This window comes from Amphiura filiformis, chromosome 12, assembly GCF_039555335.1.
Source record: "Amphiura filiformis chromosome 12, Afil_fr2py, whole genome shotgun sequence".
Taxonomy (NCBI): domain Eukaryota; kingdom Metazoa; phylum Echinodermata; class Ophiuroidea; order Amphilepidida; family Amphiuridae; genus Amphiura; species Amphiura filiformis.
This window is the reverse complement of record NC_092639.1, coordinates 62,031,276-62,057,051: the sequence shown is the minus strand read 5'-3', so window position 1 is coordinate 62,057,051 and position 25,776 is coordinate 62,031,276. Positions and strand designations below refer to the sequence as shown.

General features: G+C 37.1%; 1 protein-coding gene across 1 annotated transcript in view; it reads left to right on the top strand.

Moving 5' to 3' along the window:
• The window catches only part of LOC140166986 (uncharacterized), a 73,543-nt gene that overhangs the window by 4,454 nt on the left and 43,313 nt on the right, over positions 1-25,776 (top strand). The window contains exons 3-6 of the mRNA XM_072190468.1: positions 4,527-4,880; positions 6,338-6,766; positions 11,537-11,932; positions 19,623-19,973. Coding sequence (XP_072046569.1) covers positions 4,527-4,880; positions 6,338-6,766; positions 11,537-11,932; positions 19,623-19,973 — 1,530 coding nt within the window. The remainder of the gene's footprint in view (positions 1-4,526; positions 4,881-6,337; positions 6,767-11,536; positions 11,933-19,622; positions 19,974-25,776) is intronic.

Genomic DNA, 25,776 nt, shown 5'->3' with positions numbered 1-25,776 from the left:
ATGTACAACTCATTTTCGACCAGGGTCGACATGTGACTCATTCCCCTTTGTTCTCAATTTGAGATACATGATAAATAGCTGATGAAATATAAAGAAAATAATGAAAACATATGTGCTACTTTTGGTCATTGTTTCCAAATTTATACTTTTATAAGTAGGGTGTCAATTTAAAGCTAACATTATAAGGCAGATGTTGGTGGTTTTAACTCAAAAATGGTGTTTTAAAATGGTATTTAAAATGGTGTTTTGTATATGAAATCTTCATAATGTTGTGAAGGTCCATGGCAATTTTGATGCAAAACAATGATGTTATTCACAATGAAAGAAATGGGAACTAAACTATAGTCACAACCATTCTGAATGTGCATGTTGTGTTTATATTTTTTGTGATATACATTAAAGGGAACACTTTAAGGTGGTACTACACTCCTGATAAATTTTGTCACTAATTTTGCATTGTTCTCAAAAAAAAATAACTACACACTGATAACAATAGCTATGTATATATAGGGGCTATGAATCCAATTACTTCACTGAAATTTCAGTGATTCAAGACAAGTGGTTCATGTTAAGAAATGAGGTACATTCTTGCGGTATACCTCTTTTCAATATCATAAATAATGTACCGCTTGTCTTGAGTCATTGAAATTCCATTGTAGTAACTGGATTCCTTGCCCCTATAATATACACATACATGTTACCAGTGTGTTATTTAAAATTTGTGAGAAAAATGCAAAAATAGTCACAAATTTATCAAAGGGTATAGTTCCCTCTTAAAGCAAGTTCAAGTTAGCAAACTCCACGGGACACTAATTAGGTAGAATGCGATACATGTATTTGATTACTCTGTCTGTATCTTTATGTTTATTAAAAAAGTATTCAACAATTGAATACATGAATCCAAAACCCACCCAAGTCCATGGGAAGTGATTTTGAGAAAAAAAACCTGTGTATCATTTTAACTCCTTCAGTTAGATTTACCTGGTCAATATGGTAAGTTGTACGTGCAGATGGGTGGGTTAAACTGTATTAGGTATGACGATTAGCATTTCAGGGACTTCGTGGGGTTCATTTTAAATTCTGGACTTGGGTGGTTTATTTAATCATATACTAAGACAATAATGTTGGAATGAGATTACCACTAGTAAGATAATACAAAATAAAGCACACAGTTATGTAAACACAGCCAAAAAAGAAAGTCTCCAGTAGTTCCATCCCCATTTAATCAGAGTCTGATGAGTTTATGGCAAAATAATTTATATAATAGTTTTCTATACACCTTCCTTCAAAGGTTGATACCAAATTTGATATCGAAAGTTTAATCATCGTGAGCATAGAAACTGTTGTTTGGAAATTCGCGCAATTTTAAAAATGACATAGGGAATTGTATCACGTAGCAGAGCTAGCGTGAGTGCCAAGAATTACGTCGCCTGAATAGGGCGGCAGGTTAAAGGTTTACCCATGCATGTCAAAATGCAAATCAAATACCCCGCTCTTTCAATTGTGCGCAGGCAAGTGTGCAATGATTCCTGTACGGGTTGTACGGGTTGCTTCAGGCCACATAATAAGCATTGGATTTTGCGTGGTTAATTCGTAATTTGTCATTTTTAAAATGGCACGAATTTCCAAACAACGGCTCCTATGGTCATGATAATTAAACTTTGGATATCAAATTTGGTATCAACGCTTGAGGGAAAGTGTATAGAAAACTATTATATAAATTATTTTGCCATAAACTCATCAGACTCTGATTAAATGGGGATGGAACTACTGGAGACTTTCTTTTTTGGCTGTGTTTATAATGTTGATAAGCATTCTGCCATGTAATATAAATCACACTTTCCTTGATTAAACCCATTTTGTTTTCCAAAAGTCACTCTCCAGCAATGAATAAGTTACAAGTATACTTATATATATTCTGGATTTCAATCAATGTGTTACAAGACTCAAATCATGGACTTGGGTTGATTCTTTCATACATGCTATTTTTCACATGCTCAATAGACACAGAGGATGAATTTGAGTTGTTCTTTCATACATATGACAGGCCTATGTATAGCAACACTTTCCCATGCTTAACTCAATTTGGCCAAAGTATGGACTTGGGTGGCTTTTGTATTCATATATTCAATTGTTGTGTGTTTCATTTTAAAAGTAAATATATAAGTATAAGCCTTTAGGCTATTTGAAGGCTTTTTTTGTGCTAATCTTTGTGTTATCAACCACCATTCTATGCATCATGATGCAGTCATGTCTACAGTAGAATTCAATTCGACCTTTGCAGGACTTAAACCCCATTAAAAGCTATTAAACCAAGATAACACTCATTGAAAACAGCTCAACTGATTAAATCATATCTTCTCTGGTTAAATACACACAACATATGTGTCTGCTTTACACGCATTACAATGGAGCAATGAGCTGGGATTATACTTTCAGTTGGGTGAACGATTATAAAGCTAGCGCTAGAGAACAATTGTGTGTGGTCTTTGTTTACTAAATGAGACAATACGTGCTTATTGTTAACCAGCGTTCTTGAAAATGAGAAACATGGTGGTTTGCAGACTTAACACGGTTTCAAATAATTTCTTCATATTTTTGGTGTTATCTGTCGTTTACATATCCTTCCTAAAACACCAAAGTACGCATATTTCCAAACATCTAAATTAGCTAAAAATTTAGGACATGTTACAAAACTATATTTTCTAGAACTTTAGAAGAGTACTTTTAATATTGGCCGGTTATTTTTCACACAGCGACGTTAACTAGGCAATGTACTATTACCTATAACATTAACTAAAATTAGTTAGGATTATTAATTTTTAGCTAATTTAGGACATGTTACAAAACTATATTGTCTAGAATTTTAGAAGAGTACTTTTAATATTGGCCGGTTATTTTTCACACAGCGACGTTAACTAGGCAGTGTACTATTAATAATAATAATAATAATAATAAAACAGCATTTATATAGCGCATTGTGAATCTCAGATTCCTCAATGCGCTTTACAGATTTAAAAACTACCAAACTTAATTTACAAAAAATGATTTTAACTTAAGAATTATACAAATAATAATATGCATAAAACAGCAGACCAGCTGCAAGCAAACAACATTAGAATGGCAAGAATAACACCAGTGAGAGGCCCACCGACAAAATCCCCAGGGGGACTGTCGGTGCACCTCACACCGGCATCATCAATACATCAATATACAAGATAAAAATACAGTTTAACATAATAAAATGACACTAATAATCTCAAAAAAGGTACACAACCATCTCCATCCAAAGATGGAGATGCTAGTAGAACTGTGTGAGAGACTCATCGATGTAAACACATCCATGAGCCTCCCACACACAAACAAAATTATACTCAACAGCAGAAATACATGGCATAACCAATCTAAACTCAAGCAAAAACAAAACCTACTCCATCCAAAGGATGGGCGGGGATGTCTATGCAAGAAGCATGAGAGACCCACCGATGTAGCATAAGAGCCAATCCGTGGGCCTCCCATGCCCCTTGAACATAATCAATGCAAAAAAAAAAAAGTAACCAATGTAATATTATGACCACACTAAATAATACATTATTCTCATCAAATAAAATACCACACATTTTGAAACTACAATTTTACATGACAAATAAATGACACTATTAATATCATATAGCAAAAGCACACTGAAACCAAAATAAACTATACACAACCATCTCCATCCAAAGATGGAGATGCCTGTGGAGAGCCTGGTGTGTAAGAGACTCATCGATGTAAACATCCATGAGCCTCCCACACACTAACAAAAACTATTACCTATAACATTAACTAAAACACCAAAATACGCATATTTCCAAACATCTAAATTAGCTAAAAATTTAGGACATGTTACAAAACTATATTTTCTAGAACTTTAGAAGAGTACTTTTAATATTGGCGGTTATTTTTCACACAGCGCGTTAACTAGGCATATCCCCATACTTTTAACGTAGGCTATTTGTAGAGGTCACGCGTCAATGGGAAAGAGCACTGTGTATTGTGTATAGGAAAACGGACAGTAACTGCAGTATGTTTTATTGTCTTTTTCAGATTGTTTTTAAATATAACCGATCACGTTATTTGCAATATTTTATTAAATTGTGTTTTATATTATGCTTGTATTGTTTCAAATGATGCTATTTATTTTTCTTGGCTATTTACATGTTGCATGTTGATAATTCTGTATGGAATGAAATGTTATTTCATCAAGGGTGGTTTAATTGGTAATACTACCATCAATACCATATTTCATAATAATTATGCACTATATAATTTATGATGTGTGTGTACCATGTGTACTCTTTCTGTTTTGCAGTTTTTATATTATACATGTTTATTACTTATCACTGTATAGTGAAGACTTGTGGATGCAAGTTGGAAGTTAGCACAACTCTGCAAATATTAAGTCATGTGACTTGTTTTAATTCTACTACTAAACTATACATGATGTGACATTGAAATTGCTGTTATGGTTATTTCTTTCCTTACAGTGCCCCCAGCAGATAATTCACTTACAATGTATGTTGGCGGTAATGATGGAACTCAGCCTACAGGAGCAGTAGCAGGTACTACTCATGAAATTGATGAAGGAGAGAACTTGATATTCACCTGCTGGGTTATGGATGCTAACCCTGCTGCATCTATCACATGGGCCCTTCCTGGTGCAACTCTAAATGACATGGAGATTTATCCAATTGCGAACAATCTGATTGACACCATCAGCACACTGGTACCTACTTACCATGTGGTTGTTGAAGGAAATTGCAATGCTAATTTGGTCTGCACATCCAACCACCCAGAAACTGGGTATACGCAGACGGATCAAACACAGCTTCTGGTAGTAGGTAAGTTGCAGCCTATAATATAAACAGTTTGCAGATATAGGTAGATCGTTTCTTCACATTAAAATAACCACATCATCACAGATATTGATTATTAATTAGGGAAGCCAAAATTCCTAGCTTAATTTGTATAAAAAATTATTCAATAGCAATTAAAATGCTAAAGAGCAAAATACCTATTTTATGTGAGAAAGCTATCAAATATAGCCAACCTATATAGCCTAGGATGTGAAACATTAGATCGATCAGCTGCAATTTTGTTATGGATTTGTGGGGATTAATTACATAATCAGTTACATGTACAATTTTTAAATTGAACTAATTGTTCTTGAACTAATTAAAATTAGTTCAAGAACATGCTTTCATATACAAGTTTCCAATACTAAGAAAGTCCACACGTATGAAAAAAAGGTGTCGTCAAAATACTTCATTGAAGGCATTTTATAATGTATCTGATTGTGTGGAAAGTCAAGATTCATCAACTCAAATTTCTCGGCCATATACTGCATCTTGAAGATGGTGAGCCTGTGAAAGAATATGCGCTTTATATTCCACCACATGGGAAGAGGAAACCGGGACGACTCAAGCACACTGTACTTACAGTATGTCCAGCACCTCCTGGGAGATACTGAAGGGATGCTGCAGCCAAACAAAATTGTTTTCGCTTGCCCAAGATCGCATCAGTTTGAGAATGCTTGTAGTCACCTGCTCCGCAGCCGACTGATGATGATGATGAGTGTGGAGAATGTCCTGTTCCATTTGAAATCCATACACACCTGAGACATGACCTTAATCTCCCACGCAGAGATGTATAATAGATTTTAATAAGTTGCCCATTTAGAGTACATTGGTTCACTTCAAGTTTGGTAGTGATATAAGTACTTTTTCACAGTTGCGCTGCAGGTATGCTGACAAACTGCCCTTGTACACTCTACGTGATTAACTTGTGCGATTTGATACTGCAACAGCGTAATACAGACGTACGTCACTACTGTAGTACTGATCTTGAGGTGAACCAAAGAACAGGTAACCCTATTTGAAATTAACACTCCCTCTGTGAGAGATTAAGGTCTTGTCTTCCATAGTGGGTGTATGGATTTCAACTGGAATAGTCCAATGTATTAAATATTAAGGTGCATGCAGCTTTATACATAATGCTATATTTTATAATGCTCCAGATTTGCATGATATTTGAAACTTAAAAAAATGCCATTTAAAAGATTAAATGGCTTAGTAAAAATACAGAAATTCATAAATGTATGCGCATACACCATGCACAGTGCTCACAAAACATCTGGGGTTAAAGCCAGTTACTTGAAATATGAAATTGTTTAATTTGATACGGTGTTTGAAACTGAAAGAATTTTAATGTAAAAGAAGAGAAAAGAAATGAAGACAAAACATATACTCATAGAAAGCAAACAGCAAAATAAAGTTGGATTTTATGTTATTTGCAACAGTTGCTCCTGATGATGTGAACCTACAACTGTTGTCTACAAGTAATGGGCCAGCTGCATTGACAGGAGCTGAAGGAACAGATATAACAAGTAATAACCAAGCTGTTGGAGAAGCTCAAACTGAAACAAAATTAGTCCTGATTTGTGGGCAGATGTACGACTTTCAATCTAGTACTACTAATGGAGTCACACCAGAGGCAGACTTTACGTGGGAAATACGGTCAAACCTAGGCACTCCAGTGACACCTGAGTTTGATGATCCTGCTGGTGACCCAAACACAGTCACATGTAGTCCTGCTGCTACCACCAGCAATTTAGATGATTTCGTAGTACAATATAATGACGACAACGGCCAATTTCTTTGTGCTATTGCTGATAATAAGCATGTCGCTGCAGGTCCTGTGAGAGAGTGTGTGTGTTTAGACGTCAATGGTAAGTGTAAAGTACAATGATAATATACTAATAGTAAATATAAAAATTATGTATATGTATATGACCAGCTTTGAACCAATAATTGGTATAATTAATATTAATAACCAAGTGAATTTGAGATAGACGTGACAATGGGATGGTGTAATGATCTTATAGCGGTTTTTAGAGTTTCAAAACTCTACCATGTCACACTTTTGAAGATTAAAACAAGTTGTTATATTTTCTTTGGATGTTATATATTTGACTTCTGTGATAAATTTTCAGGGCCCTGCAGGTTTCACTGCAAAAAAAAAAAAAAAAAAAACCCCAATTAGTCCAAATAAAGAAATGTAACATGGTATAATTGAAGACCGAATTAAAAAGATTAGTTTGCGTCTGATGTCAGTGTAAATTTGATACACCTGTGACCTTTAGGTGATGCTGAATGATGTTTGTATTATCAAGTGTGTGTCACAAAAATGAAACAATCAGAATTCAAAGAAAAACAATTATATTAAAAATAGCATGACCCCATTTCTTGTACTTTACTGTAGATGGTTGGAAAGCATTAATTTTTTCTCATCACAATGCTTCCTAATTACTCCATCTCATTTAATCTACATCCAAAGTTACAGCTATATAGCTTCAATACCACTAACACTAGGAACCCATAAAGTCAAGAAAATACCAATTTTTGGCGAGAAAAGGCGAGGTGTGGCGAGAAAGGGCGAGGAAAGGCGAGGAAAGGCGAGGTAGCCTATTACCAAAGTCCAGAAAAGGCGAGGTGGAGATAATTAGAAGAAAAACAATTATATTAAAAATAAAATGACCCCATTTCTTGTACTTTACTGTATTTATAGGTTCAATACCACTAATTGTCTTTTACACAGTTTTCAATGGAAAAATTAAAAATTTCATGCAGAATATTCTCATATTCAGAACTCTCACAGTTAAACGCCAACCCCTACCAGATGAAAGTAAATTATTTTGATGCCAAATGATCAAAAACTCAACATAGGTTGACCTGAGACTTTTCTTGTTTTAACGCACTGAATTGTAAATAGCTTTTAATGACAGTGCCCCCTCAAAGTTGAAAGTTACAATTAGGTAAGGCAAATTTACTAAAAACCGATGCCGTGAAGATTAATTTTGATACTCTTTCAAGGAGAGGAAATATACTATTTCGAAGCATCAGAATCTAAAATGTACATTTTTTGCTTTGTAACTAGGTCAATTTCAGTGATTTCAATTTTTTTTAAACAGCCTTTTTAGGTAGTCTACAAACAAATGGCTCCTCATCATATTTTCATGCGTCGCCCAGTCTTTTTAGTGGTACAGTCCAACCTCTCTTATCTGCACCTCTTTTATCCGGATCTCTCTGTTATCCGGCTTTGAAATCTTCACTGGAAAACATGTTTTTGATAATTTGACACCTTAATTCCATGCTCTGAATGTCTAGAATGACATCTCTATGTTGCATAAAGCACTCAAATGCCATCTTTTAGTGTTATTACCCCATGTTGAAACAATCTTTTGTTGTCCCAATTTCAGTACTTGCAATGGCCAGTCAATGCAGAATTACATGTAATTCACTTATCCGGACAATGCTTGGTCCCATCATGGTCGGATAAAAGAGGTTGGACTGTATACTGTTATATGAAAAGAGAGCTGTTATTAGGCATTCAGTTAATTATATAGACACATAGCGTACACTGTTTTTATTGTTTATATGAAAAACTTGCTGTTTTTGTGAAAGTCTTTTCAAATCTCTAAGCTTGAATCTAAATATGATTACATAATTATATAAAAAATGTTTTGATTTTTATCTAGATCGCTTAACCCCATTTCTATATAAAATAGGATGAACATGAATTGAAGAGACAATAAGAAAGGTGTTTTTGGTGTAGAAAATATGAAAACATGGTGTGTAAAAACATCTTTCTTTCATATTATATCCTAACACAAACAAATGTTCAATAAAACAATGAAAACCTTGTGTCTTTGAAGCTAATTGAATGCATTTAGAAATGTTCCATTTGGTCTAAATTTAGAGAATAAAAGATAGGATTTTGTCTTTTGCCTATCCAATATCGTGTCATAATGGATGGGCTGGCCAATATTTTGAGTAGTGGATACCGGCGCACTACGATAAAAATATTGGCCAAGCCATCCATTATGACACATTATTATGTTTTGATGGATCCAAGTTGTGATAATATTGGATCCAAAACATAATAATGATAAAATTGGATGCTTACGCCCAATATTTATTGGTCTCGCTATGAGTTGGTAAAATATTGGACTCGACTACGTCTCGTCCAATATTTTAAAACTCATAGCTCGAGCAATAAATATGGGCTCAACCGATCAAATTTTATATCAATATTGGATAGACAAAAGACAAAATCCTGTCTTTTATTCTCATTCTTATTCAGTTTTAATGTAATTTGCGAGAAAAACTGCCTTTTTTCAGAAAAAAATAAAGTTACTTTTGCGAGGACATCCCGTTGTATTAAATGAACGAAACCATCACGAACATCTAAACCGCCGAATCGCGTTCATAGTTCTCAGACGTATTACGCTTAACGCATTATCGCTAGCGATCATTGAGGAGCAACAAGCGTGCCGCCGTTGCGTGGCGACGCGCGCCCTGGATGCCGGCGCTATTGTGAGATATTATACATATCCACTACGATAAAAATATTGGCCAGCCCATCCATTATGACACGATATTGGATAGGCAAAAGACAAAATCCTATCTTTTATTCTCATTCTTATTCAGTTTTTAATGTAATTTTTGCGAGAAAAACTGTACTTTTTCAGAAAAAAATAAAGTTACTTTTGTGAGACATCCCCGCTGTTTTAAATGAACGAATCCATCACGAACATCTAAGCCGTCGAATCGCGTTCTTAGTTCTCGCACGTGTATTACGCGAACGCATTATCGCGAGATCATTGAGGAGCAACAAGCGTGCCGCCGTTGCGTGGCGCGCGCGCCTGACTAATATCACTATCAACTATTGTGAGATATTATACACCAGAAAACCAATCAAATTACGTGAATTCTTTACAAGACGCACCCATTGAATAAGAATGTACATTTTATTAAGCAAGAGACCATCTAAATGTTGCGGATTATTGATATGAAAATCTGAAGTTAAATAATTTCAAATGTTATCAAACAAATCAAGTTGAGTTTATCAAGGTATATTTCCACCTAAATTACCATTGCAGCACTTGTGCTCAGTGATTGTCATTACTTGTTCTTATAGTGTACTTATACCTGACACTTGTGTGGGCTCTGGAATTGGTAATTTGTGGCCATCAAACTTTGCCTATTATTTTGCCTTCATTTGTTTTTTGGTTTTATAGAATGAACTGTGCACAGTGATTTTCATCATTTGTTCCAGTGTGTTTTTGTATATAATTGAATACCTGAGTGGAAGAAGGGCCCAACTCCATATTTTTTTACAAAAATGAGTTAGACCCAGCATTTTATTGCCAGCAGATTGTTCTTCCTTGTGTGTGAAAGATGAGCCAAAATCCACTCTCTAAATAGTCTTCCACGTACACTTAATCATGGTTTTCATGGAAGAAAGGCCCAAATATTGGGTTAAAGAGGAATTTTGTCCATCCATGAAATCTGCTTTTCACTGCAATAAACTTTCTTCCTAACATATTACATGGTTCTACTTGTGCAATTAATGATAATTACCAAATTTCTGTAGCTATTTATAACACATCTGCTTACGGAACTGGCACTTGCAGTATATTAGTGGAAGAAGGGCCCAACTCCAGCTCATATTAAGACCTGTACCGTTGCCATGGAAAGATCATCTATAATTACATGTAATATTGTATGTTCATGTATTAAAGGTCCCATGAAGATGAAAACATTCTGCCTAAGGAGTTGGGCTATTGTACCGACCTACAGCGACCAACAATCAAATTGGACTTCATTTGATTCGTGTTTTATGAAATTGAACACTCTATTTATTCACAGATTCTCATTTATTCAACTGTTTCTTAGATTAAATTTAGGTCAAATTAGATGATTCATTTTGCTTGATATCACACCACAAATTTGGCTATTCTAGTTGAAATCCATACACCCCCTATGGAAGAGATGACCTTAATCTTCCCTACAGGGAGTGTGAATTTCAAATGGGGTTACCTGAATGAGTGACTCCATTTGAAATACCATTCACACTCACTGTGGGGGAGATTAATGTCATGTTTTCCATGGTGGTGTATGGATTTCAACTGCAATAGTCCATTCAATGATGAGTTTGATATGGATAGATGTCAATCAACTTTTGGAATAACTATATTGAATACCATCTACACCTTAACCAGTGTGCAAAGTAAGAAAAAAATAAGGTCATTCAGCGGATGACCAGGTCATGAAATCTGGTCATCCGCCAAAATTTTTGGTCATCCGTATATTATTCAAAATTTAAAATTTAAATTTTTTTACAGTTAAATGAGAACTTTGCATATTAAAAACACATTTTGTTAAAAATCAACCATGATCCCAGCAAAAGGGAAAATATTAAAAAAATTTTGGATAAAGTATGGGCATCCAACCGGGCATCCAACAGATAACCTGCAGTGAATTTCTGGTCATCCGCCAGCAAATCTGGGCTTCAGGATGACCGGATGACCACATTTATTTGTACACTGACCCTAATACTTAACCGTAACTTATTCCAAACCTTAACCATAAAGACTTGGTGCAGAGGGTATTCTGCAATTAATGCACCACTTTCTTATCAAACTTTTCTACCACAGTTGAGGTTCAGGAAGCAAAGATGGTAATGACAGTCAGACATGTTGATGGTACCGCGGATGGTACCGTGGTTGATTTAGCTGGTGGTGCCAACCTTATTCATGGCGAGCAGTACACTGTAGATTGTGTGGTTACAGAGGCTACACCTTCTCCAATTATAGACATAGACCTTGGAGGGGTCATACCAAATCCAGTCATACCAAGTCCAGCACAAACAGACCAAGCAGAAGGTGCTGGGATTACACGTGAACAGATCGTAACTTCGGCAAGAGCAACATTCACTGCAGATTATGCTACCCAATGCAATGGTGATCTAGTATGTAGTGCTGTGAATTCTGCAAACACTTTGATAGGCACTGGTACCCAAACAGTAACAGAAGCAGCTGTAAAAGTATCAGGTAGGTATACCATAGAGTAATTCATGCACAAAAGAGTTACAGGATAAATAAGATATTTCCTTGTTATATTATGTGAACAGTAGGTCTATTTGGAGAATGATGAGAACTACAATCATGGAATAAAACTGTTGGCAAATTATGTCACTGTCTTATGGTGAATCGCTCTCCCCCCCCCCCCGCTCCCCAAATTCAATGTTGGACAAAGTCATGTAGTTAACAGGTCTGTGAGACACTCCATCATTGACAGATATGGGGTTGGGGAGGGGAAGAATGGGCTAGGGGGAGTCTGTACTTCAAATACTGACAAACTTGTTTTGCGATCGCCAGCATACTATGGCATGCATTTGAATTGTTTTGAGCAAGTTTACCAACAATTTTGTTTCACTGATTGTAGTTACATGTATAAAAATTGATTGAGTAATTAAACTAAACTGGAGTGCATGATATGAACATGCAAGCTCTTTGAGATATTTGGAAACAAGATTAAACATGATTTGATCATTGTTTGAACTGTAGAGTTTCTGGTGCTGTTAGGATTGTCGCAAGTGTTTTGGCGCGATATTGCTAGTACTTCATACATATCGTCAAGCACAGTTGCATATCAACAATGAATGACATCAAAAGTTACCCGCCGCTTATTAATAGGTTACAAGCTTAAAATAGCATAAAAGTGTTTCTAGAAAGTAAATATTCAACCCGAAACTCAAGGGAGCACACCACTAAATCAATGCGCCATTTGTGCAACCCTACTAAGTGGGTGAGAGCGTGGCGCAATGGTTAGGGTGCTTGCCTTTAGTGCATGAGGTCCCGGGTTCGATTCCCGGCGGTGGCGATTTGCTGGGATATTGACTTGGAAAAAAAAGTCTGAAATTAATTGGCAACTTCTGTAGATTAAATTCAGACTTCCGCTCTCCCCATGGTTCATTTAGATTTGGGTAAATGAATCATGAAAGTACTCCGTCCTTCGGAGGGGACGTTAAGCCGTCGGTCCCGTGTACAGAGAGCCATACCTGTACATGTATCTCGCAGCCAGTTTGAAAAGAGTAGGGTGTTAACCCCTGACTGTTCCTAACCCGTCCGGTGTTCAAATGGACCCCAATGGAAATAAGCTTCAATAGAGGCTTTCTTGGGTTATCAAAACCCGAACAAATCAAATCAAATCAAATCAAATCAAATCAAAGTTCCGGTAAAATACGGACAGTTTTTGCGGTATTATGGGCTGCTGTTTTGACTAATAATCAGACAGAGTAGCGAATTATAGCTTAAGTGAAAGTGTAAAGCCTATGTATGAATTTGAGTCATCAAAAAAGTCGCATTTTTATAATTATCGAAAAAAATAGGTCCGCGAATGAGAAAATGGCAGAAACAGGTTTGCAGTCTTGAGAGCATGTCAAAAACAGTGAGGGCGCTGTTCAGTGGCTCCTACCGGGAAACCGAGACGGAAGACTACCCATACATTGAAACATATGTTAAACTTTCATCGATTTGCAATCGACTGGTTATCATTAGATATCTCAGAAAGCGCCGAAAAGGCCTAAAAACGAGCAGAGAAAACCGGTGTTTTCACACGTATTTCAATGGGGCGATTATTTAGTGGTGTGCGCCCTTCGAAGGGCCTAGGCGTAAAATCGGACTCCTGAGAGATTCGGCCAAAATTGAAGTTGGCTTTTGATTAAATTGCAGTTTTTTCGATGTAAATAGATAGTTGTTATGTTAGTGAATATATTTAATGCGTTTTAGATGCAAGTCGCGTTAAGTTTATTCTCTCAGAGGCCTTCAAAGTTAAAGAAACTGTCAAAAATTGTGAGGAAACTAAGATTTCTTAGATTTGGAGCAATATTGTCTTAAGGTGACAAATCGGCACAAGTCTTTAAACGTCCCAAATCTTATTTTTTTTTATAAGGGGGGGGGGGGTGATTGTTGCAAAATCATTAATATACAGACCCTTGCAATTATTAAACATAAGTTTCTTTTTATTTGAAAGCGGTTTTTAGCAGATAAACGGTCAAAAACTATATGTTGAGAATGGGTATTTAATGCAAATCTAGAGAAATAAGCATAATGGCCAAAATGTTGAAAATTTGCACATTTTTGGAATTGACCATGTAACTTTGATAAGATATTTCTCTTGATGTGGATGTCTCAGAGCACTCAAACTTTTTGTGTTTTACTCAAAACATTTTATATTTCTAGAAAAATATAACAAAATTCGATTTTAAGAACATCAGTTACCCTTGAAGGAAGCACACCACTAAATCAATGCGCCATTTGTGCAACCCTACTAAGTTCCGGTAAAATACGGACAGTTTTTGCGGTATTATGGGCTGCTGTTTTGACTAATAATCAGACAGAGTAGCGAATTATAGCTTAAATGAAAGTGTAAAGCCTATGCATGAATTTGAGTCATCAAAAAAGTCGCATTTTTATAATTATCGAAAAAAAATAGGTCCGCGAATGAGAAAATGGCAGAAACAGGTTTGCAGTCTTGAGAGCATGTCAAAAACAGTGAGGGCGCTGTTCAGTGGCTCCTACCGGGAAAACGAAACGGAAGACTACCCATACATTGAAACATATGTTAAACTTTCATAGATTTGCAATCGACTGGTTATCATTAGATATCTCAGAAAGCGCCGAAAAGGCCTAAAAACGAGCAAAGAAAACCGGTGTTTTCACACATATTTCAATGGGGCGATTATTTAGTGGTGTGCGCCCTCAAATGGTGACTAGCGTTTATTAATAATCTTAATCCGCTAAGTTCACAATGTATTGTATTTGTATATTTACGGAACATTTGAAAGCTTAAATTATTTAACAAATGGAGATTTAGTTGAAGCATATTGTTAAAGCCATAATGTATGATCTTATCATTGATTGAAATTGGTTAATTTTTTTCAACCTGATTTTTTTGCTATATTAAATTTTGTAAATACGATTTACACATGTCCCAATTCCTACACCGAAATGGAATCAGCCAAATTTATTGTGTTTGTAGGTTAGAAGAGCAATTTTGACGTGAAGTCATATTAAGACATTAAGTTCCCCATAAAACTATATGTTAAATGACCAAAATGACCAATGGGGTTTCTTTCACTTTACCTCGTTATTTAAATTGTCTAAAAATGGACAGAAAGAAGGTTGGTAAAATAATAGTGTTTGTATGTTAGCCAGCTTTGCTGCCTGTGCATCTCAAAATGGTTGTTGATTTAATTGTCGATATGTGAGAAGTATTTTTCGGGGTACTCAAGTTTGGTTTTGGTAGGGTCGTGCCGCTGAGAATTTGAAAGAGGGCCCATAAATATACCAATTTTTCAAGAAATTTAGACCCATTGATATACCAAAAGTCAAAATTTTCGGGCCGAATTTAACCCAAATTGTCTTAGTTTCTACAAATTTTTCCACAATTTTGGGACAATTTTGACAATTTTGGCTAGATTAAGGAAAAATTAGGTTATTTTCCAAAAAAAAAAATTGAGAAAATTTTGAAAAAAGGACCCATTCATATACCAAAATAGGCTTTCAAAATGGGGTCATTGATATACAAAAAGGCTGAAAATCTTACCCATATTTGCGGCACGTCCCCGTATGGTCATTTGTACTGAGTACCCTCCCGGATTTTTTTCTGATATTTCGACAAATAAATTGATGGATAACAGCACTATAATAAACCTTTGTGTTTTTAATTTTTGATTTGATTTGATTGATTTGATTGATATTATTTTATTGCAAATTCGTGGCCCATGGGCCAAATTACATACAATAAATTACAATATAAAAATACACATATAAAAACAATCAGAAATAAATATTTAAGCAAAAAATTGCACATGATAAGAAACACACACAAATATACAATTTGAATTACATTATTTAAGAAAATTGCATATAAAAGTCAGTAAAAACATTTATCTTAATATTGCACTTTTTAACATTATAAAATGACATGAAAAGAGTTGCATAGAAAAGTATAGCATGCAGAACAACTCTGGGTGGCAAAGAAAAAGCAAAACTTATTTATTAAGAATATCAACAAAAATGGGAAGAGAACTATTTCTGAAACGATTAGTCCTGGTCCTAAACTGAGAAAAATTATTACTGTTACGCAAAGAACGGCCATGACACTCCTTTCTGGTAGGAGGGATGAGAGAACTTGTGGTTCATCCTCCATGTAATACACACGAAATATTACACATTATACAGGTAAATATACCTGAATATAAAGGTAAATATAACTGTGTTTATATACGTATTATTCCAAACATTTCTTTATATAATATAATATTATATATTATAAGACAATATAGCAAGGGGTTTTGTGGCATTCGGGGCACGCTCGTAGAATATGTTTACATACGTATTATGCCTATTCCAAACAGTTGTGTTGTGGTTTTTTTTTTGGAGGGGCCTAGGTTTCATTATCATTGAGGTATAGGACATTTTATTTTTGCGGAGAGGAGCAGGTATAGGGCAATTACTTGATTATATTTCTGCATGTTCATACTACATACTCTGAAAATTTTAGAGAAATGTCTTCTTTTTTTAATTGCATTTTTGTTACTAAAATTGAGGCTATAGCACCCTCAATGGCCACACTGTCCATAGAACTACATATAAAGACCAGTTATAGAAAAACAGCCCTAAAATAAAAATGCCCAACCCTTTTTTCCTCAAATTTTGCATATGATCAGTGGTGGCGCCAGATTAAAGCTTACAAGCTTCTACGTGGTCTATTCGCTGTTGAAGTGACAGAATTAACTAGAACGTGGTATCTATGCATTGATGTACTTGGGAACAAAAGGACTATGTATGAATAGATGCGACGGGATTACCTGTGGAATTATCTCCATTATATATATTATTAGCTATAATAGGTGTTAGGCGGCTTTTATTTGCACAATTGGACGCTCAAAACACCAGGTTGGTGCTAGCAGCTACACAAAGATGACCAACCAAATCCTGACCATGACTTGGCTCGTTGGATTCGCCTATATGGAAGACATGACCTTAATCTCCCACACAGGGAGTGTGAATTTCTGGGTTATCTGAGTGGGTGACTTGCATTAGGATGCTGAATGACCTGGATTTTGCTGACCATATTGCCCTGTTGGAATCTTCCACAGCCCGGGCCCAGTCGCAGCTTACTAGGACTGCAACTGCAGCAGCAGATCTAGTCCTTGTCATCAGCGCACCTAAGACAGAATATATGACTGCAAACTGTAATGCCCAACCAGCACTTGAAGTTTATGGTAGTACCATCAACCATGTCACAGACTTTAAGTACTTGGGTTCCAAGATGGGCTCTAGTGTTGGAGACCTAAAAAGAAGAAAAGCACTAGCCTGGGCAGCTTTCTGGAAACTGGGAACGCCTTTGGAGAAGCCCATCCCTGCCAATCGGAACAAAAATCAAGCTGTTTGAGACAACTTGTGTTACCGTAGATTGGGGTGAATAGGGACGCAGGGGTGAATAGGGACAAACATGAGATAAGTTTTGAAATCTCATTTTTTCACATTTGGTTAACACTTATTTTTTTTTTATTTCCACATATTGAAAGATCAATCAAACAGTGTTCAGAAAATGGTTCAGCAGATGTTAAAGAATAAATTTACGATACAGGGTGTCCAAAATAAAATTAACTAAAAAAAGTTCTAAAAAATGGGGTGGTCAAAACTTTCCTGCTCCCACGGCCACTATTTTAGAAAATGAGTTGGAAATTCACCAGGACCTAGCCTGTTAGGTCTTACAACTTACTCTAAAAGACTATTTATTAATTATGACAGGAATTTTTATAACAATTTTTTTAATATTTTTCAGGTAAAAGTCACCTAATACGGGGTGAATAGGGACACCCTTGCCACAACCACCTTTACCCCCACCACACCATACACTACCACCCTACCCTGCTCCACCCTTACCCCACTACCTTCATGAACCTACCCCACCACCTTAACCCTACCACCACCACCCTTAAATCACTATACCACACCCTAACCCCTCTAGCCTCATTAAACATACCATCCCCACCACCCTACCCCACTACCACACCACCCTACCCAGGCTACCACCCTCATCCACCCCTAATACTATCATGCCACTGCCAGAACTCACTACCCCACACTCTACCCCAGCACTCCACCATCCTACCCCACCCATCTACCCTACCACCCTATCCCCTACCCCACCACCCTATCCACTGCTCCACCACCACCACCCTATCCACTACCTCTACCACCATGATACCTTTTCTTGTACCCCACCACCCTGATCCCACTACCCCCAACACCCTACCTTACCCACCTACTTCCCTACCACCCAGAACCCTACCCCAGCCATCCTTACCCCACCACACCCTACCCCTCCTCTTCTTGTACTGACGAGCCTGATCAACGTTGTCAAGAAATCAGATTTTAATCAGTTATGATGGTATGAATTACCTTGACATGTTTCTATTGTTTTTTAAAACTCACTTGGTGTCCCTTTTCCCTCCATGTGGGGGTAAAAGTGCAAGTACACTCCTTCAAAGTTATACTTTCCTTATCAAAACCAGTGCTGTCCCTATTGACCCCGAAGTCGGGGTCAATAGGGACACCAAAATTTTATTAAAAAAATATATACCCCCCACATATATTCAATTTTTTATAATGGTGGATTAAAGGCATCATGGGTGGACATAATATGCCCTCAAAAGTTTGGCTCATGGGGCTACAGGAAAAAAACTACAATCTAGAGAGTGCCAAAACTGTCCCTATTCACCCCAATCTATGGTACTGTCTTTCTGTACGGGTGTGAGTCATGGGTAATCACCAAGGACATGGAAAACAAAATCAATGCCTTTGCAACATCTTGCTACAGAGTCATGTTAAACATCAAGCGTGTGGATCGGATTCCAAATGAAACCATCTACAATCTGACCAACACCACTCCACTGGTTGCCAGAGTCAAGATTCATCAACTCAAATTTCTCGCCATATACTGTCTTGAAGACGCGAGCCTGTGAAAGAATATGCCCTTTATATACCACCACATGGGAAGAGGAAACCGGACGGTCGCGCACATTGTACTTACAGTATGTCCAGCACCTCCTGGGAGATACTGAAGGGATGTTGCAGCCAAACAAAATTGTTTCGCTTGCCCAAGATTGCAATAGTTGGAAAAAGCTTGTAGTCGCCTGCTCCGCAGCCGACTGATGATGATGATGATGATGATGACAGATTAACAACAATTAAGCATCCCGCAACACAAACAAAGAAGACATGCAAGATGATACAAAAAACTTGCACACACTCAGAAAACAGACATATTATATATATGACTTGACAACATCTTCACTGAGATCAAAAGAAAGCCTTTTGAAATGTTTGCCTAATTTATGATTCTTTGCAGCAATGTCATACTCGGTCTTAAATTTCAATCTTGTCAATTTTAGAAAAGAAGTAAAAATTCTAAGATTTGAACTTGAACTGATGCTACAGAATGAGAAAGGGGTGTTATTATAACTTAATTTTGTTGACCCTTAATTGTTATTAAAGTTTTCCATTGACATACATTGTTGTACTGCCTGCTTTTTTATGGAATCATCAGAAATGCTACTTTCAGTTCTGTTGAAATCCAGATACATGTCATGGTATGTACTGTGTTTAGTAAGGGTGATTTGGTTTGAAATGTATTTGAATTTATTTTATTTGCCCATTTCAGCTCCACCAACTGCACCTACCATTAGCCTTGAATTGACTGATACTACTGCTGACCAAGATGGGAATAATGCTGATGAAACTGCCATCCTGATTGAAGGCATGACATATGAATTTACGTGCACGGTAACGTCTGATCCTGAAGTGGATGTTGTATGGACCCTGGATTCAACTGCTAATTCTAATGAGGTAGTGGAAACAGATGTAAATACAGGTGTAATAGACTGTACCTCAGATCCATACCCAGAGACATACCAATTGCCAGCTGATCGAGTGACATATGCAAATCTACAATGTGGCACACTAACATGTTCAGCTGGAGGGGAATCTGCAACAATGACTTTCCAGATTTGGAGTAAGTTTTGGTCATTTGTTTGTTTTCTTTATTATTATTATTATTATGCCAAAGCTTGCGCGCACATTTGTAAAATCGTGTGATTTAAAAAAAAAGAACAATGCAGAATTTTTTTCCCCGAAAAAATTTGGTGAAAATCAAGATTTTTTTCCTCAAAATACCATAAAAATACCAAGTCGGGAATAATAATAAAATCGCATTTGGCATTTGTTTTCAAACCACTTGTGAGCTTTGAGACAAACCTTTTATTTTTTTGGCCTTATCATTATCATTCTTCTTTTAACTATTATTTACTAGTCCATGGCTTCCCAAACTTTGGAACACGAGCAATTCGTAAGGGGGCCGCAGATCTTGACTGAAAAGGAAAAAAAGGAAAAAATATAATAAGATAAAAAATATAAAGTTACATTGCGTACTTTAAACAAATATGTGCAACAAATTTCCAATCGAAAAAAAAAACTAATGTTAAAAATAGAAAGACATCAATTCTTGTACTTTTACTCTACGTCGTTGGAAAGCATAAGTAAAATCGACTCAAAAGAAAAAAAAGCGAGCCAAGTGAAAAATGATGTACTGTAGTAAATATTTTGTACAGAAGACCTCTCGCAGAAAAAAAAAAGTAAATAAGTTGATGATGTCATGAACCGTGTTGTTTAGATAGCAAAATATATTAAAACTTCAGAGCATGATGCAGAGGAAAAGTTTTTGAATGAATGTGGACATTCATGCAGAGGAAAAATAATGGATGAAATAAGCTTTATTTTATGTTTCAGTGTTTATTGATTTTTATTCATTCCAAAAAACAAATTAACAAATCAACAACTTAATTAATTCAATCAACAACAAGTCACAAAAAGGCAGCAAGAAATTGGTTATACAAAGTTATGCAGTAAGTCTCAAAAAAATCAGTCTCAATATAAAAGTGTACAGTATAGACATTACAACAAAAACAATAAAAGATAGACCAAGAATGTCAAATCTCCATTTACAAAAATGGCATGAGAGTTTGATTTTCTCCTTAGCAGTGAAATAACTCTGTTTCTCTATCTATCTATACTAATAAAATAATAAGCGGGCTGTATCTGTCTATCTATCTGTCTGTCCGGCTATGCGTTTCGCCGTGCTTCGACGCATCGCACTGACATTTCGCATATAGGTAGGTATCGGGAAACATGTTGGCCATGTGGTTTTGAAGGTCATCGGAGGTCAAGGTCAAAGGTCAAAATTTCAAACTTTGTCCGATCGGGCCCAAACTTGGTGGGTGGAATCCTTGATAGGAGGGGACTATAATGCATAAACTAAAATCGAGGTCAACCGAGGTCAAAGGTCATTACGGAGGGGGGTCAAATTTCAAACTTTGTCCGATCGGGCTCAAACTTGGTGGGTCGAAACCTTTGTATGAGGGGAGCATGAAAAACATTATATGGAGGTCATCCGAGGTCAAAGGTCAGGGATTTCAAACTTTGTCCTATCGGGTTCAACCGTGGTGGGTGCAATCCTTGATAGGAGGGGAATATATGCGCAAAACAAAATTGAGGTCAACCGAGGTCAAAGGTCATGTAGGGGCTAAATTTAAACTTTGCCCTATTGGGCTTAAACTTGATAGGTCAAAGGTCATCTGGGGTCAAACAGTATCGCTATCATGCCAGTGCTCTCACAGCATCTGGGCTCTCACAGCCGCAGGTGCACTAGTACTACTAAAATAATAGCCGTTGTCTGTCTGTCTGTCTGTCTGTCCGGCTATGCGTTCCGCCGTGCTTCGACGCATCGTTCCGATATTTCACACATAGATGGGTATCGGGCGTGCGCTGTTTACCGGGTAGTTTCGAAGGTCATCGGAGGTCAAGGTCAAAGGTCATGGGGGAAAATACCCCACATGGATACAAAGCAGCAAGTGCACATGGATAAAAAGAATCCAATAGACGATCTACAACAAGTTTCAAGCTGCCCAAGCCGGCGAACAAGGTCATTCATTCATAGATTCCAGGATATGCTGTAATGTCTTCCCAGCATTCATTGCTGAAATCTATCTATACTACTAAAATAATAGCCGTTAGATGTGTGTCTGTGTGTCCGGCTATGCGTTCCGCCGCGCTTCGACGCATTGTTCCGATATTTCACACATAGATGGGTACCGGGCGTGCGCTGTTTACCGGGTAGTTTTGAAGGTCATCGGAGGTCAAGGTCAGAGGTCAAAATTTCAAACTTTGTCCGATCGGGCCCAAACTTGGTGGGTGTGATCCTTGATAGGAGGGGAATATAATGCGCGAAATAAAATCGAGGTCGACCGAGGTCAAAGGTCATTACGGAGGGGTCAAATTTCAAACTTTGTCCGATCGGGCTCAAACTTGGTGGGTCGAAACCTTCGTATGAGGGGAGCATGAAAAACATTCTATGGAGGTCATCCGAGGTTAAAGGTCAAAGGTCATGGATTTCAAACTTTGTCCTATCGGGCTCAAACTTGGTGGGTGGAATCCTTGATATGAGGGGAATATATGCGCGAAACAAAATTGAGGTCAACCGAGGTCAAAGGTCATCTAGGGGCTACATTTAAACTTTGCCCTATTGTGCTTAAACTTGATATGAGGGAGCATAAAAAAGTTACATCGAGGTCATCCGAGTTCAAAGGTCATCTGGGGTCAAAAAGTATCTCTATCATCCAGCTGGTGCCGCCAGTGCTCTCACAGCATCAGGGCTCTCACAGCTGCAGGTGCACTAGTTTATTTAAATAAAAGCTAGTGGGAGTTTTGTTTTGAAATTTACACGCATAAATATACCTATACTGTGTAGTGGGATATTTTCGCTGGGTTAATTTTTCATGATTTTATCAATTCTGGACAGTTTAGTGGGTGTTTAAATATTCAAACTTTGATTTTATTTAGACAATAATAACTGCACCATCTATTTTGAGGTCATTGTGTGAAATTGGAGGGTTTTGTTTTGGGCGGTATTTTTCCGGGCGTCAGCGCCGAGGAAAATACCGAGGCCCAAAACAAAACCCGGCTAATTTCACTACACAATGACCTCAAAATAGATGGTGCAAAGTTATTATTGTCATTCATTACCGCTTTTTTGTACAAAATCCTATCTTTCCTTCGTATTATTTGCTGGAAATTTTTCGAATATTTCAATTTATTTAGTCGTCATCCCTCATTAATAATGGGCGAATCCTGACTACATGACGTCATTGGCGCATATAGGGTATAATCTTCTTCCACGGTAAACCAAACAGCTTCCGTGGTAAACCTTATAGCGCCATCACTTGATGAAAGTACGTTATTACTGGGCGTGAGTTAAAAGCTATCTGGGCTAGAACTATTGCGACTGTAGGGGTGTGCTTGCCCACAGGTAAAAAAAAATACTCGTGGCGGTTAGGCCTAATAGGCCTCACGGTCTAGTTTAGGGCAACAGGGGTGGAAAGGAGGGTAGGCCTAGGCTACTACGGGATGTGCGACTGATTCGGGTGCATTTTGGTTTATTGATGGCCCTCAATTCCATGAAAATTTGGTTTAAGAAAGATTGTTTTTATTTATTTTTTTAAAATTAATTTGTTTCCCAAATTTTTATCGGAAAGTACGTGTGCCAATTTCTTTATTGTTAACATGGCGCATGCGATAATAAATAGGCCTATTAATATAATTTTTAAATGCTATTTTATTATTTTGTTTTTAATTGAAAATCTAAAATAGTATAAAATCGTATATGATGCCTTAAATCAAAGTTTAAAACGTTCTTCCAATATTAATAACTATTATTAAATAATTCCTAACATCTCGGACAACACGCCCTCCCCAACACACACACCCTCGTGGCGAAAGTCTACCTTGCACATCGGGTACCCGCGTGCGTGCACCATCCAGCATTGTCGCGCTAAAATACACTACCGTACCCTATTACGAGCAATGGAATAGCCCGTCAATCATGCACAGTGGTTGCTCCTGGAAGGAAGATTATACCCGATGTGATGCGGTTGCTCATGGAAGACAAGAAGGATTATACCCCTTTTCCATTGGCGTGGATACAGGACATTTTTGCTATCCATATTCCGGGGCCCCTTCATTAATTGATTACTTTGACCGTTGACTGCGGTACTGTTGATTTTTGCTACAGAAATGTATTTTTACATGAAACTTTATTTTTATATCGTGACATTATCTGGAGAACAATAGCATATATATTCATGTTGAATATTTGGCTATCGTAATTATGCATGCATGAGACCCTACGTGTGTGAAATTCATGAATTGGCCCAGGGGGGCCACTCATATATAAAAGTTGTAAGCATGCGTGTGAATGCACTTCAGAAAAGCACCCTTAACAAGGACAACCAAATGTCTTCAAAATGACCCTTAACAAGGATAATGGTTTGTTAACCATACCCTTAACAAGGACAAAGTTACAAGTGGATTAAATCCAACCCTTAGCAAGGATGCATGATCAATTTTGAAGAAAAAAGTAAAAGACATCCACTTTGAAAGTTGAAACCTTGAAGGTTTCGTATTTCCTTTATTATTATACTCTAATTGGATACTTCCTAACTGGATTTGGTAGGCTTAGGCCTACTCAGTTATCATTATTCAACATAATTATCGCCAGCATTATTAGGGCAGTATATTTTATTATGACAATAATTGTAGGGGTAAGAATGTGATTAGATTTAACTACCCTTAGCACGGACACATGGTGTCAAAAATGTCACCCTTATTTGCTATAATCAATGATTTTAAGACCCTTAACACGGGCCCGTGCGGGCCCGTGATAAAAAAAAAAAAAACACCCATATTCCACGTTTTTTGTTCACACGCATGCTTACAACTTTTTATATGAGTGGCCCCCCTGGTGAATTGGACGCTCACTCTTGCCCAAGATGCAGATTTCCTGAATGCGTGAATGAGTTGCATCAATCATGCATGCATGCAAGGGGGTGACACTAACTTCACGGTTGTTCTATTATCAACGCAAACCTATGACAAATCCCGCTGGTTTGCTATTTAGAAAATGAGGCCAGTTATCGATCGGTTATGAATAATTAATTTCGATCCCTTTTAGGGTTGGCAAATAACGACGCCGTTAGTTTTGCGAACTCTGCCTGTTCAATGCGAGTACCAAGCTTGAAAGTGCGCCAGCTAGCAGAGCAGGGAGCAATCCGGTGATGGCGCACTAGTATTTCCCATCAGGCACCAGTGATTTGTTTTTTACAGAAAGTCTACTAATTTGATAATGGAATAACCTTTCGCAATAGTAATGTCGAAATTAGGAATTGGTGTCAATAATACGACGGTAGTGTATCACTTGAATTTGATACGATATTCAGCCAGCGATTTAGCGATAAAAAACCTTTGACCACTGACCTGACCTGAAGCAAGTGAGGCGCCATATGCGTTTGTTTTTATTTCCTCGTGTGATAATAAATATCATTCAAACTATAGTTGTCGGCCGTGAACGTAGTTTATAACTGGCCTAAGAAGTTTGTTTTTAAAAATAAGTAAATAATCATCACTCACCGTTCTATTTGATCTTGTGGATTTCCCAACACGTAATAAATTGAAACGCCACTATCGGATTGCTCTCAGGTAGTAAAGCGGGCGCACTTTCAACCTTCAAGCTTGCTATTCACTACCGGTAGTAATATTAATTAAGTGATGTCACTGATGTGCAGCGTTTCTGGAATAGCACTTGCATCGTGCATGTATAATTTGAATGTAGCTTGCTGTATTCAATATGTGCATGCATATTACAGGAGCTTAGGTCCATCGAAAAAACAATAATGAATAATTTAGGAGATTATCAGGGGCTGTGAATA